This window comes from Heptranchias perlo, chromosome 3 (genome assembly GCF_035084215.1).
Source record: "Heptranchias perlo isolate sHepPer1 chromosome 3, sHepPer1.hap1, whole genome shotgun sequence".
In the NCBI taxonomy this organism is placed as follows: domain Eukaryota; kingdom Metazoa; phylum Chordata; class Chondrichthyes; order Hexanchiformes; family Hexanchidae; genus Heptranchias; species Heptranchias perlo.
In genome coordinates this window covers 121,751,538-121,771,786 of record NC_090327.1, presented here as the reverse complement: position 1 = coordinate 121,771,786, position 20,249 = coordinate 121,751,538, and the positions used below count along the sequence as shown (strand labels likewise).

The following is a 20,249-nucleotide window of genomic DNA, read 5'->3' as shown; positions in this document are numbered from 1 at the left end:
CATGTTGTTGAAATATGCTATTAATCTGCTCACAGTCTCTGCGTGAGGAGGTTTTACCGAGTGTACGAAGGGGAATCAGTAGACACGGGTATTAGGGACACGACACGACCAACATGGAAGTATTTCCCTCAGTTTAATTAACCGTTTTGTGTTGGTGACGTACGCAAGTCTGATAAAACATCCAGGATCAGAGAATGAATTTATTTCACTAACTTCATTTTATTAAAAATTTGAGGGAAATATAAAACTGCTTGATTGAATTTTAAATCCTTAAAATGTACTTATCAGGAGGAAAGATTATAAATGAGGCAATTTACCCCCGGTTCTAGAGCCCAGGAGCTGATTAATTCCCCACAATACATTGTAAACTATCTGTTCTGCACACGTGTAACAGGTGCACAGATGCAGAAGGAGTAATTCGGGAAATGCCATTGGGGATCTGGGGTGGAGAGTGTTGCACGGAGCAGTCGCGACCAACAGGCGTTTAAGCCATTTCAAGGACTCGCAGGCCGCCTGCAATTTCTGCTGCCTGGATGAGTCCGTGTTTCATTTATTCATAGGGTGTGGGAGGCTACAGCCCCTGTTCCACTATTTAAGGGGGCTGCTCCTCAAGTTCTGGCTGCACTTCAGTCCCATGCTCCTGATCTTTGGCTGCCCAGTGGGGGGGGAGGGCGGGCGGGTAGGTTGGTGGACGTCCTCGTGGGTCTGTTCCTTGGCCTGTCCAAGGTGGCTATCCTCAGGTCCAGGTTAGAAGCGGCCCGTGGGGCGGTCGCTCCGACTGTCTGCCTCTCTTCCGCGGCATTCTCCGCGCCCGGGTGGCCCTGGAGAGGGAGCACGCGGTGTCTGCCGGTACGCTCGAGGCTTTCCGCGACCGGTGGGCACCGCAGGGGCCGGAGTGCATCCTGGATCATCAGGATAAAATTATAATTTGACACTTATTTGGTTTTTAATTTGTTTTAAATAAAAACACGCCCTCCCCCCTTCTCATAAAAGGGGGGAAGAAAAAAAAAGAAAAAAAATTCGGGAAGTGCCGGCAGGTTTTAAAGTGCCGCCAAAACCATACGGATTGGGAGCGCAGTGTGACTCGCAATAGGGAGTCAGGACACTGACGTTTCGGTCAGAAAATGAAGCCGCCTGAACATTAACGGTATGTCTGTAAGTTATACAAGTGTTCCATCGATGCTACATAAGCAGGTGGCGCTAGTTTGAGTTGTTTATGGGGCCATTTCCATCACAAGCCCAATTTTCCATTTCCCTCCAATCCCATCATTGAAAGGTTGAACATTACTTTTCGAGCACATAATTCCAACCCCACCGGTTGGCCAAGGATTGGATTCTAAAGTAAATAATGAGTTACTTGAGCGGCGAATGTATCGGGGATGTGATGGCCGCACTGGGCTGTCACCCGGCAAGTTTAAACTTCTCTTGAACTTGAAGTACCATTTCTCATTTCAGGTATCGGGGCGATTGAGAGCTGATTCCCAGGTGGTATCAGACAACTGATGTAAGGGATGTGGTGATATCATTCTGTGGAGGAAAGGGCTTTAAGGTTGTGTATTGCTGTTAGGGGCGATGGTGATACATATTGGGTTAGTGCCCCCTTAACCGGAGTGCAGCGTCAGGGTTAGTTGTGCAGCTGTTAATTTTAGAGGGGAAAGTGCGTGCTGCTGCTGAAATCTTCAGCCAGACATGTTTTTTTGAAAGGCCTTACTTTAATTTCCAAGAACCTCCAGCACATTACTCCCATTTTGCACCGGATTTCTGTTGGCCATCCTGTGAAAAATATGTAAATAAACCGACACAGGAAATGATGCCAGATACAACCCCGTGGAGCATCTGTGGGTGAAATTCCTGATATATTTGCATAAATCCGCACAACTCTGCATGGAATTTCGGGGCCGCTATCCTTGCCTCGAGATTCTAGGTAAGCTTTCAGCAATGTGTTTGAGAAATGAACAGCAAACCCTGTCTGGTAGTTGCTTTTAGCTACTGCTCTTACCTTATATCATAAGTTCTCACCCTAGTCTTCAGGGGCGAAAAAGCATTCCATTAGAGTTCGTTTTAAGTTTAAAATATCAAGAGAATTTAGTTTAAAAAGATGAACAAGCAGATAACATTATGTAATATGGCTGGTTATTTACAATAGACAGCATGCCACCTAACACCTCGAGTACACAATGATAAACAAAGAACACAACTCTAAGAATCAAACTCATCCTTCATAAGTCACTTTAAGTACACAGTGAGGCCAATTTTCATCCTTCCCCTGGAAGGCGAATGGGGAGGTAGTGTGATGAAAATAGTGCATTTAAAATAAGGTTGCTATATCAATCTTATTGTGCAGAGGATACAATCTGGGAACCCATGAACTATGGTATTTATGGTATTTAACTGGTGGGAGAGAATGCTGACCCATCCTCAGAAAGTCACTGTTATGTGTGATATGGGGCTAGATGTTAAAGAGAACCATTGGTTGATTAGAATTAAAATCTGGAGGTTTGAAAAAAAGGCAGAGTGGAAAACGAATGGCTCCTGTCACTGGTGTTTGGGTTGTGACTGTAATTGGAGTTGGTTTGTTGCTTTAAGAGAGTGAGGAACTTAAAGTAATTAAGATTAGTAAGGGAAAAAGTACTGGAGAAATTAATGGGGCCTGATGGCCGACATTGTAGGATTTTAAAAGTGATGGCTGCAGAGATAGTGGATGCATTGGTTATGATCTTCCAGAATTCCTTAGATTCTAGAATGGTCCCCGTGGGTTGGAAGTTCGCAAATGTAACCCCGCTATTAAAGAAAGGAAGGAGAGAGAAAACAGGGAACTATATACCAGTTAGCCTCATATCAGTAGTAGGGAAAATGCTAGAATCTATTAGTAAGGACTTAGTAACAGGGTGCTTAGAAAATCGTATGATTAGGCAGAGTCAACACGGATTTATGATAGGGAAATCGTGTTTGACATATCTATTTAAAAAAATATTTGAGTTTGTAACTAGCAGGGTAGAAAAGGGGGAACCAGTGGATGTAGTATGTTTGGATTTTCAAAAGGCATTCGATAAGGTGCCACACGAGGTTGTTGCACAAGGTTAGGGCTCATGGGATTGGGGGTAATATATTAGAATGGATTGAGAATTGGTTAATGGACAGAAAACAGAGTAGGAATATGCGGGTCATTTTGGGTTGGCAGGTTGAAACCAGTGGGGTGCTGCAAGGACCAGTGCTTGGGCCTCAGCAATTTTACAATATATATCAATGACTTAGATCAGGGGACTGAGTGTAATGTATCCACGTTTCATAGAATCATATAATCATAGAATGGTTACAACACAAAAGGAGGCCATTCGGCCCATTGAGTCCCTGTCCACTCTCTGTAAGAGCAATCCAGCGAGTCACATTCCCCCGCCCTTTCCCTGTAGCCCTGCAAATTTTTTTCTTTCAAGTACTTATCCAATTCCCTTTTTGAAAGCCATGATTGAACCTGCCTCCACCACCCCCTCAGGTAGTGAATTCCAGATCACAACCACTCGCTGCGTAAAAAAATACTCCTCATGTCACCTTTGGTTCTTTTGCCAATCACCTTAAATCTGTGTCCTCTGGTTCTCGACCCTTCCGCCAATGGGAACAGTTTCTCTATCTACTCTGTCTAGACCCCTCATGATTTTGAACACCTCTATCAAATCTCCTCTCAACTTCTCTGCTCTAAGGAGAACAACCCCAGCTTCTCCTGTCTAACCACATAAATGAAGTCCATCATCCCTGGAGCCATTCTAGTAAATCTTTTCTGCACCCTCTCCAAAGCCTTCACATCCTCCCTAAAGTGTGGTGCCCAGAATTGGACACAATACTCCAGTTGTGGCCAAACCAGTGTTTTATTAATGTTCATCATAACTTCGTTGCTTTTGTACTCTATGCCTCTATTTATAAAGCCCAGGATCCCATATGCTTCTTTTTAGCCACTTTCTCAACCTGCCCTGCCACCTTCAATGATCTATTCACATATCCCCCAGGTCTCTCTGTTCCTGCACCCCCTTTAGAATTGTACCCTTTAGTTTATATTGCCTCTCCTCATACTTCCTACCAAAATGTATCACTTTGCACTTCTCTGCATTAAATTTCATCTGCCATGTGTCCGCTTGTTCCACCAGCCAGTCTATGTCTTCTGGAGTCTATCACTATCCTCCTCACTGTTCTCTACACATTCAAGTTTTGTGTCATCTTCAAATTTTGAAGTTGAGTCCGTGCTGGCTTCTGAAGTTTGCTGATGATTGAAAGCTAGGTGGGAAAGTAAGCTGTGAGGAGGATGCAAAGATGCTGCACAGGAATATAGACAGGTTAAATGAGTGGGCAAGATGGTGGCAGATGGTGTATAATGTGGGGAAATGTGAAATTATTCACATTTGGTAGGAAGAATAGGAAAGCAAAATATTTTTTAAAAAGTGATAGACTAAGAAATGTTGGTGTTCAGAGGGACTTGGGTGTCCTTGTACATGAATCACAAAAAGTTAACATGCAGATACAGCAAGCAATTAGGAAGGCAAATGGTATGTTAGCCTTTATTGCAAGAGGGTTGGAGTATAAGAGTAAGGAAGTCTTGCTGCAATTATATAGGGCTCTGATGAGACCACACCTGGAGTACTGTGTACAGTTTTTGGTCTCCTTACCTAAGGAAGGATATACTTGCCTTTAGAGGGGGTGCAATGAACGTTCAGTAGATTGATTCCTGGGATGAGAGGGTTGTCCTATGAGGAGAGATTGTGTAGAATGGGCCTATATTCTCTGGAATTTAGAAGAATGAAAGGTGATTTCATTGAAACATATAAAATTCTGCGAGGGCTTGACAGGGTAGATGCTGAGAGGCTGTTTCCCCTGGCTGGAGAGTTTAGAACTGAGATGAGGAAAAAATTCTTCACTCAGAGGGTTGTGAATCTTTGGAATTCTCTACCCCAGAAGCTCAGTCGTTGAGTATATTCAAGACTGAGATCGATAGATTTTTGGACTCTAAGGGAATCAAGGGATGTGGGGATCAGACGGGAAAGTGGAGTTGAGGTCGAAGATCAGCCATGATCTTCATTGAATGGCAGAGCAGGCTCGAGGGGCCGTATGGCCTACTCCTGCTCCTATTTCTTATCTTCTTATGTCTCCTGTTCATTGATGGCCGTGTGACCGTGAAACTTTTTATATGGGGTTTCTCGAATGTGCTGCAGGGGACGGAGCTGTTGGTTTCAACAGTAAATGATCTGTATATCAATTCATGGAATAAAGAGAGATCTGTGATAGTTATATTTCACGCGTTTAACAAAGCTATTTTGTTCATCTCAGTCAAAAATAATGTGCAAATAACATCGTGAAAATAACAAACTATCTGTCCGGCTCACGGTGGTGTTAAAAGCAGCTGTTAGTGGAAATCTCCAAATGCTGCCCCTGTGGTTTGTGTGTTAACAGCTTGCACAGAATGAGACACATTGATGTTGTTCGTGATGGGTTTTTGTATAGGTTTTCCATAGCTCGCAGTCACTGTGGCTCCAGTAAGCACAGTAATAGATCCCGGCATCGTCCTCCTGGATATTGCTTATGAGCAGATTGCAGGATTTGGTTTCAACCACTTTTTCAGCAAAGAACAGTTTGTCGGATATATCCTTCCCCGTGTCGGCTGGAGTCTTAAAATATAACATGCGCTGCAGCCCTTGACCCGAAGTCTGTCGGTACCAGTGTATAACTGCATTCTCGAAGTTTGTCGCGTCAACCTTACAATAAAACCGTACAGGTTTCATCGGCGGTCTGGTTATGGATAATTGAGACTGTGTCAAGGTTTGAGCAACAGATTTACCTGCAGGAGAAAATAATACAAAGCAATCAAATTATTTCACAATGTTGCGGCCAGCGATTGAGGAAAATTATCAGTTGGAACTAAAATACCGAGGAAGGCGATCAAGAAAATCACAACGACGAGGTCCTCCATGTTTATGTGTCTAACAGCGAACTGATTCAGGTTTACAAATACCTATTAACTGGGCTGTTGAGATACAGGAAATGGTGTCAATCGGCCTCACCCAATGTTGAATCTCTACGTGGCCTGATGGGTGTCATTTCCATTTGGTGGTTGTGACGTTTCATCTTGTTGTTCATTGTGATCAGTTAACACACTTAAGTCAGACCATCATCTCAATCACTCTGTCCTGAAACCCATTCCAAGATCACTCGCTTGGTGACCAACTTCCTGATGTCAGCCCTAGTTACCTTTTACTGGTTTGGACCTGCGTTCCATTGCCCAAAGAACCGGGAGCAGGAGTAGGCCATACGACCTCTTCAGTCTGCTCTGACATTCAATAAGGTCATGGCTGATCTTCTATCTCAACTCCACTTTCCTGCCCTATCCCCATATCTCTTGATTCCCTTAGTATTCAAATGTCCATCAATCTCAGTCTTTAATATACTCAATGATTGAGCATCCACAGCACTCTGGGGTAGAGAATTCCAAAGATTCACAGCCCTCTGAGTGAAGATTTTTTTTCCTCATCTCGGTCCTAAATGGCTGATCCCTTATCTTGAGACAATGCCCCCTAGTTCTAGACTCTCCAGCCAGAGGAAACAGCCTCTCAGGATCTATTCTGTCAAGACCTCTTATTAAAAAAAATATTGTACATTTCAATGAGATCACCTCTCATTTTTCTAAACTCCGGAGAATATAGGCCTATTCTACTCATCCCAGGAATCAATCCAGTGAACCTTTGTTGCATCCGTCTAACACAAGTATACCCTTCCTTAGGTAAGGAGACCAAAATTGTACACAGTACTCCAGGTGTGGTTTCACCAGAGCCCCATATAATTGCAGCAAGACCTCCTTACTCTTATACTCCAACCCCTTGCAATAAAGGCTAACATACCATTTGCCTTCCTAATTGCTTGCTAAACCTGCATATTAACTTTCTGTGATTTGTGTACAAGGACACATAAATCCCTCTGACTACCAACATTTCTTAGCCTCTCACCTCTTAAAAATATTCTGCTTTTCTATCCTTCCTATCAAAGTGGATAATTTCACATTTCCCCACATTATACTCCATCTGCCACCTTCTCGCCCACTCACTTAACCTATCTATATCCCTTTGCATCTTCCTCGCAGCTTGCTTTCCCACCTAGCTTTGTATCATCAGCAAACTTGGATACATTAAACTCAGTTCCATCATCTAAGGCACTGATATATATTGTAAACAGCTGAGGCCCAAGCACTGATCCTTGTGGCACCCCAATAGTTACATCCAGCGAACCCAAAAAATTACCCATTTATTCCTACTCTGTTTTCTGTTTGTTAACCAATCCTCAATCCATGCTTATATAAATACCCCCAATCCCATGAGCCCTAATCTTGTGTAACATCCTCTTGTGTGGTGCCTTATCAAATGCCTTTTGAAAATCCAAATAAACTACATCCACTGGTTCCCCATTATCTATCCTGCTGGTTACACCCTCAAAAAACTCTAATAGATTTGTAAACACGATTTCCCTTTCAGAAAACCATTTTGACTCTGCCTAACCATAATGTGATTTTCTAAGTGCCCTGTTACTACGTCCTTAATAGATTCTAGCATTTTCCCTACTACTGATGTCAGGCTTGTAATTCCCTATTTTCTCTCTCCCTCCTTTCTTGAGTGGTGGGGCTATATTTGCTACCTCCAATCCACAGGGACTGTTTTAGAATCTAGGGAATTCTGGAAGATCAAAACCAATGCATCCACTATTTATGCAGCCACCTCTTTTAAAACCCTAGCATGTAGGCCATCAGGACGAGGGGATTTGTCGGCTTTTATTCCCATTAATTTGTCCAGTACTTTTTCTTTACTAATCTTGATTACTTTAGGGTTCCTCACTCTCATTTGACCTTCGGTTCCACACTATTTCTGCTATGTTTTTTGTGTCTTCTGTGAAGACAAACACAAAATATTTGCTTAATGTCTCTGCCATTTCCTTATTCCCCATTATAATTTCCCCGTATCTGCCTCTAAGGGACCCACATTTACTTTCACTAATCTCTTCCTTTTTACATACTTGTAGAAGCTCTTATCTGTTTCTATATTTCTTGCTAGTTTACGCTCATATTCAATTTTCTCCCTCTATCAATTTCTTGGTCACCTTTTGCTGATTTCTAAAACCCTCTCAATCCGCAGGCTTACTACACTTTTTGGCAACATTGTAAGCCTCTTATTTCAATCTATTACTATCCTTAACTTCTCTCGTTAGCCATAGTTGGATCAATTTTCCCATGGAGCTTTTATTCCACAAGGGAATATATATTTGTTGAGAATTATGAATTATTTCTTTAAATGTTTGTCATTACTTATCTACCATCATATCTTTTAATCTAATTTCCCAATCTACGTTAGCCAACTCTCCCCTCATACCTACGTAATTGGCTTTGTTTAAATTTAAGACCCTAGTTTTGGACTTAACTACATCAAACTCTGTATGAAATTCATCATATTATGATCACTCTTCCCCAGAGGATTCTTAACTATAAGATTACTAAGTAACCCTGTCTCATTACACAATGCTAGATCTAAAATAGCCTGTTCCCTGAACATTTTTCTAGGAAACTATCTTGAATGCATTCCATGAACTCGCCCTCCATACTACTTTTGCCAATTTGTTTGCCCATCTATATGAAGATTAAAGTCCCCCATGATTATTGCATTACCCTTGTTACATGTTCTAATTTACTGATTTATAATGTCCAACACTAACTACTGTTAGGGGGCCTATAGACTACTCCCACCAATGTTTTTTGCCCCATGTTATTTCTTATCTCCACCCATACTGATTCTACATCCTGATTTTTCTGAGCTAAGATCCTTTCTCACTACTGCCTTTATCTCATCTTTTCTTAAAAGGGCTACTCCACCACCCCCCCCCCCCCCCATTCTTTTCCATTTTGCCTATCTTTTCTAAAAATCAAGTACTGTTATCCTACTCTTGCAGTTTAATTTATAGAGGCATTACAGATCTACCTTTTCCATTTCAGTAACAATCTTACACACCTGCTTAAAGAACATCTCTCAGACTCCTCCTGAACAGAATCAAGAGCCCAAGTCTCTTCAATCTTTCCTCATAATTCAGACCCCTGACAGTAGAACCAGCCTTTTAACTCTTCTGTGTACTGCCTCCAATGCTTTAATGCCTCCTGTGTGACTGGATGACTAGAATTGGAGACAGTGCTCAATGTGGTCTAACTGTACAAAGCCCTGGTTAGACCATATCTAGAGTATTGTGTACAGTTCTGGGCACCGCACCTTAGAAAGGATATATTGACCTTGGAAGGAGTGCAGTGCAGATTCACCAGAATGTTACAAGACTCCAAGGGTTAGGTTATGAGAAGAGATTATGTAAACTAGGCTTATATTCCCTGGAATATAGAAGGTTAAGGGGTGATTTGATTGAGGTTTTTAGGATTTTGAAACGAATTGATAGGGTAGATAGAGAGAAACTTTTTCCACTGGTGGGGATGTATAGGACAATGGGACATAACCTTAAAATCAGAGCCAGGCCATTCAGGGGAGAAGTTGGGAAACACTTCATCACACAAAGGATAAAAGAAGTGTGGAACTCTCTCCCATAAAAAGCAATAGATGGAAACTCAATTAATAATTTTAAATCTGAGATGGATAGATTTTTGCTAACCAAGGGTATTAAGGGATATGGAGTCAAGGCGGGTGGATGGAGTTAGGATACAGATCAGCCATGATCTCATTGGATGGCAGAACAGGCTCGAGGAGCTAAATGGCCTCCTCCTGTTTCTATGTTCCTAGTGCCCTGTACAGTTTGATCATTACCTCCTCAGACTTTTATTCACTACTTTGGCTACTGTGGTTCAACATAGTATTGGCTTTGTTGATTGCTGCTCTGCATTGGTTGGACATGTTTAGCATCGAGGCTACTGAGACTCTCTTTTTCTCTTTTTCTTTCTTTCTCCTCTTCCCCGCTCTCTCTCTCTCTCCTGACATTAAACTGAGGCCCTGTCTGCCCCCTCAGGTGGAGGTAGAAGATCCCATGGCACTATTCAGAGAGTAGGGGAGTTCTCCCTTGCCCTGGCCAATATTTATCCCTCAACCGATGTCCTAAAACAGGTTATTTTTTGCATTTTGCTCATTGATGTTTGAGGGACCTTGCTGTGTGCAAATTGGCTGCTGCATATTTCTACTTTACAAAAGTGACTGCACTTCAATGACTGTGAAGCATTTGGGAAGTCCCGAGTTCATGAAAAGTGTTATGTAAATGCAAGTTCGTTCTTCTTTCTTACCTTTAATGTGCCCTGGCTAACCGTACAATATCATTTTCAGTTCCACATGTGAAATTGACCAGATAATTCATGTGCTTCGAAGGCATAAGTGAATCAGGCTCACATCTGTGAACATAAGTATAGGGCACCAGGTCCATGAAGCCTGATCCTTTTAAAAAAAAACCCACAAAAACCTCCTCTGTAATGTGCTTTATCCAGTCTGTCACCTGCTGAGGAAAGTTTCTACAAAGTTTCACCCTGCTCTCCAAAGATAAATTAAGTAAAACTTCAGAAAACCTACCTAACCTTATATCCTACACATTGCATCCCCAATTCGCTGCCTTTCTTTGTATAACCACTGGTGCCATTCTAGCAGCTCAGAAGCCATCTGCTCCAAACACCAGCTGCTCGTCTTCTTTATCTGTGTTTCTGCTTCTAATTTTAATTTTTGCTCCTATTCGCTACCTACCAGGCAACAAAGAAAACTTTTGAAGGACTGTGTACAATTTCAAAATAATAACATGCAAAGTAACACAGATGCTTCACTGTTGGGGAGAGATGGCGGGGGGGGGGGGGGAGGTTGTCCTCCCCACAATCTTTTTTTGGAATAGGTTATGTTGCCCTTGCATCCCTGGTCCAAATCCCACAAATGCCCCACGCCCCTCTCAAATGGTTGCGCTGGTTGGTGTTCAGAGGGATTTGGCTGACCCCATTTCGCAGATGGGGGTGGTGCACTGACAGATGCAACAAGCTCAACATCACACCAGTCACTCCCCCCACAGGAGGTGAAGTGAACAGCCTCGGTAAAATGCGGATATCTGCCAATCACAATGAGTGATGTTCGGCCTACTCCTGGAACTAGAAACATGTCAGTCAACCTGGGGTCCTATCTTGGAGGGACACTTGGCACATCCCAGCCTCCGCCCCCCCCCCCCCCCACCCTCAGCACCACAGGAACCAGCCCAGCGATCATGAAGTGTAATGACCCCCAAACAACATCTTCACTAGTTTGGAGAGTCTCCCTACCGTCCACAGGTCTGACTAATCTCCAGAAACCAAGAGCAAGCAATCTACCACAACGCTTGTGAACACACAAATCGGGATGAGTCACACACTACTCCCACAAGCTCAACGCAACTTCGAATGTACTCTGGGTTCACAAAATAATAAAGGAACATAACTTCCACGTAATGTATGTGTGAACGTGGACCTTATGTAATGCACTGCTTCATAAGATGTGTATGTGAACGCACGTTTTTGAGAGTTCAATAAGTTCAATAAAAAAGAGAAAATACCGTCGATCAATTATAGCCCGCGTTTTCTTTTTAATGCAGGACTTTCCAAAGAAAGTTTAACATAACGACAATCTCACTTTGTCCGTTTATCCCATTGTAAACTATATGTAGATTATACCCAGAAAATAAACTGGTTGTCATTAACAATCGGAGAAAATCATGGAAATCAACGAATTTTTTTTACTTCTGGTCCAAAATGGAAGAAATCAACAATTGTTTGGAAAGTGTGAGCATCGCTCATCAGTGAGACAGCGAAGGGTCCAATGGGGAATTCCCAGTAAGGAATTGAAGCGGGACATTGGCCTCATGTGTTGGATCTCGCGCCAAAATAGTTGTTACCAAAAATGCACTTTAAAGCAAGCACCGAAGCTGTGATTAGTGATTGATTAGTGATTAATTTACAGATATTTACAATTTGCTCATTTTGAAAATAAGAACTCGCAGAAACAGATTACAAAGCATTGACGACCTCACCTTAACAAGATGAGAAGGAATTTAAAAACATTTGTCTCCTATTTAAATACATAACTTGGAACCAAATATAAAATATAAGTCGTAAAGAATCATAGATTCATCCACCGTTTAACAAAGCTCCAAGGAACTAAGTGAGTTTTGGTTCCTGTGAATGAAATAACTGATAAAATAGATTTTTATAAAAGTATGGAACACAACCAATGAGGCGTCAGAGAGACGGATTTCCCGGCACCGTATTTCCACATTCCCTTTGTCCACATGAATCCCTGGATTTTAAAAACCCCAACTCGATTTATTTCTACTGTAAATTCTGAAATAAAAGTTATTTGGAACTCCTGCAAAAATACTTTTTGAATCACACCTTCCCGGAATAAGGAGCCCTGTGAACGTGCGTAACTGCGCTGAGCAGCGAGGAGGCCTGGGGGTTTTTGTAAGGCGTTTTTATCGTTGTTTCATACTGTGGAGATCCAGTAGGCACAGTAATACGTGGCAGAATCAGCCAGTTCAATGTTATCAATTACAAGAAAGAATGACGAGTCACTCTTCTCCGCTGAGAATTTGGTAGAAATTCCAGGATCCAACACCATTCCGCTGTTGCGATATTGGATTATTCTTCTTGGCGCCTCGTTAGGTTGGTGCTGGTACCAGTGGATAGTTTCTGTGTCCTGTGTCACGCATTGTATTCTGACCGTTGTGGTATTGGGTTTGGTGATCGAGATTGGAAACTGCTTCAAGACCTCGGAAAAATATCCACCTGCAAATGTAACACACAGAAAAACGATATGGTTTTGAACGATAGACAGAAATCACAAACAAACTGATTCCTGAAGACTTACTGGGGCAAAGTATCAGCACAATAACCAGACAATGGAACGACATGATGCAGTAGTGAAGATTAGGATGTACTCGCTCTATTTAACCAGGTGGTTGGAGGTTAAAAGGAAATGACGCGCATCTCCAAACCCAGTCAATGTAAAACGGTCCCGCTTCCTGGCGGTACCGCGATCTGTTCATCATCTGGATCTTTGCCTCGCCGCTCTTTACACGGTGGTTGAGTGGTTTTTTTCATTGATGTATAGGAGGTGGGAGCCGCAGAAGTTCAAACCTATTGTAAACTACAGATGGGGCGCGTTTTATTAAATTAAAAGTGTTGCATGAGCAACATTGAAGAAATTAAACTACTCCTTCGCTCTTGCTGTGTTTTCACTCCTATCACGCAGTTTTGTAATCGGTATTTGCTCTCACACTTCTCGCTTTCTAATTTTACCGCTTTCTTCTGTATCATAGTAGGTACAGCAGAGGAAGAGGCAATTCGGCCCATCGCGCCTGTGCCGCTCTTTGAAACAGCTATCCATTTAGTCCAATTCCCCATAGTCCTGTAATTTTTTCCCTTCAAGTATTTATCCAATTCCTTTTTGAAAGTTACTATTGAATCTGCTTCCACCACGCTTTCAGGCAGTGCATTCCAGATCATAACAACTGGCTGCGTAAAAAAATGTTTCCTCATGTTGCCTTTGGCTCTTTTGCTGATCACCTTAAATCCGAGCCCTCTGCCGCTGGAAACAGTTTCTCCTTATCTACTCTGTCAAAACCGATCATGATTTTGAACACCTCTGGTGTTACGGTATTGCTTTTCTGACTGTATTTTACCTGTCACTTTCCCCTTTTCTCTGCCTCTTATCTCTTTTCTCACTTTCCGTTCTTCATATTTTCTTACAGCCCCTTGAGGAATATAAAACTCTACGGGAAAGATGAATCAACCGAGACTAACTAGAGAAGTTAAGGATAGAATTAGATTAAAAGAAGAGGCTTATAATGTTGCCAAAAAGAGTAATAAGCCTGAGGAATGGGAGGGTTTTAGATATCAGCAAAGGATAACCAAGAAATTGATAAAGAGGGAGAAAATTGAGTATGAGAGTAAACTAGCAAGAAATATAAAAACAGATTGTAAGAGGAAGAGATTAGCAAAAGATTAGGGCTCGGGGGTTTGGGGGTAATATATTAGCATGGATTGAGGATTGGTTAAAGGATAGAAAACAGAGAGTAGGAATAAACAGATCATTTTCAGGTTGGCAGATTGTAACTAGTGGAGTGCCGCAGGGATCTGTTTCTTGGGCCTCAGCTACTTACAATCTATATTAATGACTTAGAAGAAGGGATCAAGTGTAATGTACCGAGTTTGCTGATGATACAAAGCTAGGTGGGAAAGTAAGCTGTGAGGAGGACGCAAAGTGTCTGCAAAGTGATACCAACAGGTTAAGTGAGTGGGCAAGAAGGTGGCAGATGGAGTATAATTTGTGGAAATGTGAGGTTATTCACTTGGTAGGAAAAATAGAAAAACAGAATATTTTTAAATGGTGAGGAACTATTAAATGTTCGTGTTCGGAGGGATTTGGGTGTCCTTGTACATGAAACACAGAAAGTTAACATGCAGGTACAGCAAGCAATTAGGAAGGTAAATGGTATGATGGCCTTTATTGCAGTACAAGAATAAGGAAGTCTTGCTGCAATTGTACAAGGCCTTGGTGAGACCACACCTGCAGTACAGTGTGCAGTTTTGATCTTCTTACCTAAGGAGGGATATACTTGCCCTGGAGGCTGTGCAGCAAAGTTTCACTAGAACTAAGGGACACAGTCTCAGGATATCAGGTCAGACATTTAACACTGAGATTAGGAGGAATTTCTTCCCTCGGAGGATCGTGAATATTTGGAATTCTCTACCCCAGAGGGCTGTGGATGCTCAGTCGTTGAGTATATTCAAGACTGAGATCGATAGATTTTTGGACTCTAGGGGAATCAATGGATATGGAGATCGGGTGGGAAAGTGGAGTTGAGGTCAACGATCAGCCATGATCTTATTGAATGGTGGATCAGGTTTGAGGGGCCATATGGCCTACTCCTGGTCCTATTATTTATGTTCTAGCCCAAGTCTCAGCCACTTTAGAGAAACTGGGCAATTATTTACACAGTTTCTAGAAGCTCCAATGATTGACTGCTCAGAAATCTCTTGGTGTTTATCCATATTCCCATTGGGAATTCGGGGAGAGGTGTGAAATATGGAAATGTCTGTCCAGATCGGAGCTCTGAACTTGTTCACCGAAAACTACTCTCCAAAGGACAATGTTACACTAACGTGTCAGCCTTGGCTCAGTTGGTAGCACTCTCGCCTCTGAGTTAGAAGGTTGTGGGTTCATAGTCCCACTCTAGAGAGGGTGATACTTCAGTGTGGTATTTAGGGAGTGCTGCACTAGCAGAGGTGCCATCTTTCAGATGATACACTAAACTGAGTCGTCCTCTGTCCTCCCAGGTGAACATAAAAGGTCCCATGGCACTATTTCAAGAAGAGTAGGAGAGTTCTCCCTGCTGTTCTGGCCAATATTTAGCCCTGAACCAACATCACCAAAAGCAGATCATCTGGTCGTTGTCACATTGCTGTTTGTTCAACAGTGACTACATTTCAAATAGTCCTTCATTGGTTGTAAAGCAAATCAGGAGGTCCAGGGGTTGTAAAAGGCGCTACAGAAAAACATGTTTTTTCGTTATGAGCAGAGTCCTGAGCCTCTGGCCTGCACAATCTGGGCAACAAGTGGGTGGCCCTGGGTGTCATCATCGTGATTCCTAGCAGATGTAGCTAAGTGGACCCATGGAACAGGACCAGGCCGTGCTAGCTCAGGTCTCCAGCTACTTTTACCTCGTGATAGGGGACTCCGGAGAGTGAACTAACGCGGTCTTGTCCATTTATTTTTAATGTGCATTCATTCTTCCTGTAAATGGGCTGCAGCATGAACCGAATCCAGTGCTGGCCGTGACATTTTGGAGTGTCAGGTGTGGTGACATCACGCACAGGTGCTCGAATCATACAGCACAGAAAGAGGACATTCAGCCCATCATGCCGGTGCCGGCTCTTTGAAAGAACTATTCAATTAGTCCCACTCCGCTACTCTTCCCCAATAGCCCTGCATTTTTTTCTTTTTCAAGTATTTAACCAAATCCCTTTGAAAGTTGCTATTGAATCTACTTCCACCACCCTTTCAGGCAGTGAATTACAGATCATAATAACTCTCTGCATTAAAAAATGATCACCTCCCTCTGGTTCATTGGTCAATTACCTTAAATCTGTGTCCTCTGGTTACTGACCCTCCTGCCGGTGGAAATAGTTTCTCCCTGTCTACTCTACCAAAACCCTTTATAATTTTGAATACCTCCATTAATTCGCCCCTTAACCTTCTCTGTTCCAAGGAGAACAATCCCAGCTTCTCCAGTCTCCCCACTTAACTGAAGTCCCTCTCCCTGGTATCATCCTGGCAAACCTTATGTGCACCCTCTCCAAGGCTTTGAAATCCTTCCTAAAGTGTCGTGCCCAGAATAGGGCACAATACTCCAGCTGAGGCCTAAACAGTGATTTACACAGGTTTAGCACAATTCCCTTGCTTTTGTACTCTGTGCCTCTATTTGTAAAGTCCAGGAAATGAGAAAGTTTGTCCTCGGTGGAAATTTTTGCTGTGCCAATGGGGCCAGAGCTGGCCAGGAACACCCAGTGTTAAAGACGGCTCCCTCACCGCTGGTCCAGAACATCGGACCCCTGGTGGCCGAATATCCACACCATGGGAGTCGGTCTCTGAAGGACCACCTCTACAGTATAAAACCCCGCAGGGGAACCTCACTAAACACGGCAGAGCAGGTCCATCTTATACCGCGGCCGCGAACTTTCAACTAGGGCAGCTTTCGGCGTTTTAATTCCACGAGAACTTTCAGGTCATGCAGAAGCCCATTTACAGTTTTAACTCCATGAGCACTTCAAAAGAAGCACATAGATGAAAATGACAGAGGTAACCGGTGACTTGGCATTTCATCGGTTTAGGCAGAAAAGGTTAAGCCACAAACCCAGCTGGGGTTTCGCTGCTGCTTTTCCCGAATCAACGAGGAGTCTGTGGCTTTCTCTGATAATTAAAGCTCGAGTGGTTCGGGGTTTTTGTACAGGGTTTGTTTATCTGTTTCGCACTGTGTCTACCCAGCGAGCACAGTAATAAGTGGCCGCTTCCTCTGCCTTTACTTTGTCGATTGCTAGGTAGAATTCGGTGCCTTTACTCGTTCCCGCTTTAAACCTGTTATCAAATCCCGGATCCCGCGATGTTGTTTTCCCATTATAATAAAGTATTCTGGTGGGTGGCTGGCCGGGTTTGTGCTGGTACCAATGGATGGGATTACTGCTGTCGATCGATGCACCTTTTACTTCACAGAGGAATCTACCCGTTTTACCAGCTAAACTGGTAACCGATGGGTAAAGCTGTGTCAAGGTTTGGGCAAAACATCCGCCTGAAAAAAGAATACATACGGATAAAAGATCGGTGTGATAGAGGAGACTGAATAACAACATCTGAATAACGGATCAAAAACACATACAGGGCAACACTGTCAGCACAATGACCCAGTAATGCAGTGACATGTCGCTCTGTTCACTCCGCTACTGGATTATGAACGATTCACTCAACCAGATGGTGAGAATGAAAAAGGAAATGACTCGCTACTCTCAACCCAATCAGTGAGACATTCCTTCCCGTTTTAAACCCGCCCCGCCCTCTCCTTTTCCTCTTTCTAGTCGCCCTGATCGATTACAGTATTTGCAACATTCTGTTGCGCGCCGTTTTATTCATGGGGGAATGAAGTGTTCGGTTTAACAGCGGCTCTCTGGAAAGTGCGAGCCTCCGAGTTAAAAAAAAACAGTTTGAGGTGCGTTTGTGTGTGGCCATTGGGTGAAGTTATCCTATTGATTAACATGAGTGAGATGACTTTCATCTCATAATGCTTTCCCTTCACTTTCCCTTTCATCTTATCTTCCTCATTCGACATCCCTGGACCCACCTCACTGGGCTTCCGCACACCGCCATGTCATATTCCATGTATTGACCGTCTGATACTGGACCAGATAATCTCATAGGTTCGTGTCCCTTCTTGAGAACCAGCTTTCATTCCAGAAGGGAAACTAACTGCACGAGATTCTGTGTACAACATCCGTTGTACTTTTGAAAATAGATTTAACCCTTTTCCTGTCCGTGTCTGTTAACAATCTTAGATGATGTCTCCTTCCGAAGACCCTATTTTTCAGCAATGAAAGGAATGTGCGCATTGTATGAGTGGAAGTTTGGTAAAGAGACAGGAAGACTGCATCAGTTGCTAGGAATAGTGGAATAATTTTCAAATACCGTTTGAAAAGCAGAGTGACTACTTTCGTATTATCAATTCTAGCTGTTCACAGCGATAGTTAAAAAGTTGTCTCACCCGCAAATTTATATGGCAACAACTTGCCTGGATGAGTGCAGCTCCAACAACACTCAAGAAACTCGACACCATCTAGGACAAAGCAGCCTGCTTGATTGGCACCCCATCCAACACCCAAAAGATTCACTCCCTTCACCAGCGGTGCACTGATGCTGCAGTGTGTACCATCCACAGGATGCACTGCAGCAACTCGCCATGGCTTCTTCGACAGCACCTCCCAACCCCGTGACCTCGACCAATTAGAAGGACAAGAGCAGCAGTTACATGGGAACAATACCACCTGCACGTTCCCCTCCAAGTCACACACCATCCCGACTTGGAAATATATCGCCATTCCTTCATCGTCGCTGGGTCAAAATCCTGGAACTCCCTTCCGAACAGCACTGTGGGAGAACCTTCACCAAATGGACTGCAGTGGTTCAAGAAGGCGGCTCACCACCACCTTCTCAAGGGCAATTAGGGATGGGCAATATATGCCGGCCTCGCCAGCGACGCCCACATCCCATGAACGAATAAAAAAAAACGAAATGAGTACTTTGTATCTGTCTTTACCAACGAAGAAGATGCTACCAAAGTCACAGGAAAAGAGGAGGTAGTTGAGTTACTGGATGGACTAAAAATTGATAATGAGGAGGTACTAGAAAGGCTAGCTGTACTTAAAGTAGATAAGTCATCCCATCCAAATGGGATGCATCCTGGGTTACTGAGGGAAGTAAGGGTGGAAATTGCAGAGCTACTGGCCATAATCTAACAATCATCTGTAGATATGGGGTTGGTGCCAGAGGACTGGAGAATTGCAAATGTTACACCCTTTTTCAAAAAAGGGTGTAAGGATAAACCCAGCAACTACAGGCCAGTCAGTTTAATCTTGGTACATAAGAACATAAGAAAGAGGAGCAGGAGTAGGCCAATCGGCCCCTCGAGCCTGCCCCGCCATTCAATAAGATAATGGCTGATCTGATCCTAACCTCAAATTTAAATTCATGTCCAATTTCCTGCCCGCTCCCCGTAACCCCTAATTCCCTTTACTTCTAGGAAACTGTCTATTTCTGTTTTAAATTTATCTAATGATGTCGCTTCCACACCTTCCTGGGGCAGCAAATTCCACAGACCTACTACCCTCTGAGTGAAGAAGTTTCTCCTCATCTCAGTTTTGAAAGAGCAGCCCCTTATTCTAAAATTATGCCCCCTAGTTCTAGTTTCACCCATCCTTGGGAACATCCTTACCACATCCACCCGATCAAGCCCCTTCACAATCTTATATGTTTCAATAAGATCGCCTCTCATTCTTCTGAACTCCAATGAGTAGAGTCCCAATCTACTCAACCTCTCCTCATATGTCCACCCCCTCATCCCTGGGATTAACCGAGTGAACCTTCTTTGTACTGCCTCGAGAGCAAGTATGTCTTTTCTTAAGTATGGACACCAAAACTGTATTCAGTATTCCAGGTGCGGTCTCACCAATACCTTATATAACTGCAGCAATACCTCCCTGTTTTTATATTCTATCCCCCTAGCAATAAAAGCCAACATTCCGTTGGCCTTCTTGATCACCTGCTGCACCTGCATACTAACTTTTTGATTTTCTTGCACTAGGACCCCCAGATCCCTTTGTACTGCAGTACTTTCCAGTTTCTCGCCATTAAGATAATAACTTGCTCTCTGATTTTTCCTGCCAATGTGCATAACCTCGCATTTTCCAATATTGTATTGCATCTGCCAAATCTCCGCCCACTCACCCAGCCTGTCTATATCCCCTTGTAGGTTTTTTTATGTCCTCCTCACTCTCTACTTTCCCTCCCATCTTCGTATGATCTGCAAACTTTGATATGTTACACTCGGTCCCCTCCTCCAAATCGTTAATATAGATTGTAAAGAGTTGGGGACCCAGCACCGACCCCTGTGGAACACCACTGGCTACTGGTTGCCAGTCCGAG

General features: G+C 43.2%; 1 protein-coding gene and 2 gene segments (V, D, J or C); all 3 read right to left on the bottom strand.

Annotated features, from left to right (window-relative positions):
* LOC137320094 (immunoglobulin kappa light chain-like) overlaps positions 1-20,249 on the bottom strand; it is a 62,110-nt gene that overhangs the window by 28,862 nt on the left and 12,999 nt on the right. Inside the window, exons 1-2 of one of the 3 annotated variants that reach the window (XM_067981872.1) lie at positions 17,437-17,521; positions 17,043-17,349 (exon numbers count right to left, since the gene is read on the bottom strand). In XM_067981872.1, the coding sequence (XP_067837973.1) occupies positions 17,043-17,349; positions 17,437-17,479 (350 nt within the window). In that variant the 5' untranslated portion in view covers positions 17,480-17,521. Of the gene's footprint in view, positions 1-17,042; positions 17,350-17,436; positions 17,522-20,249 lie in introns of those variants that run through there. The other 2 variants (XM_067981881.1, XM_067981873.1) reach the window with 2 other exon arrangements.
* Positions 5,315-5,963, bottom strand: LOC137320116 (probable non-functional T cell receptor gamma variable 10). The segment is given in 2 exon segments: positions 5,315-5,821; positions 5,911-5,963. Coding segments are annotated over 2 exon segments (435 nt in total).
* On the bottom strand, positions 12,455-12,955 carry LOC137320131 (Ig kappa chain V region 3381-like). The segment is given in 2 exon segments: positions 12,455-12,787; positions 12,870-12,955. Coding segments are annotated over 2 exon segments (345 nt in total).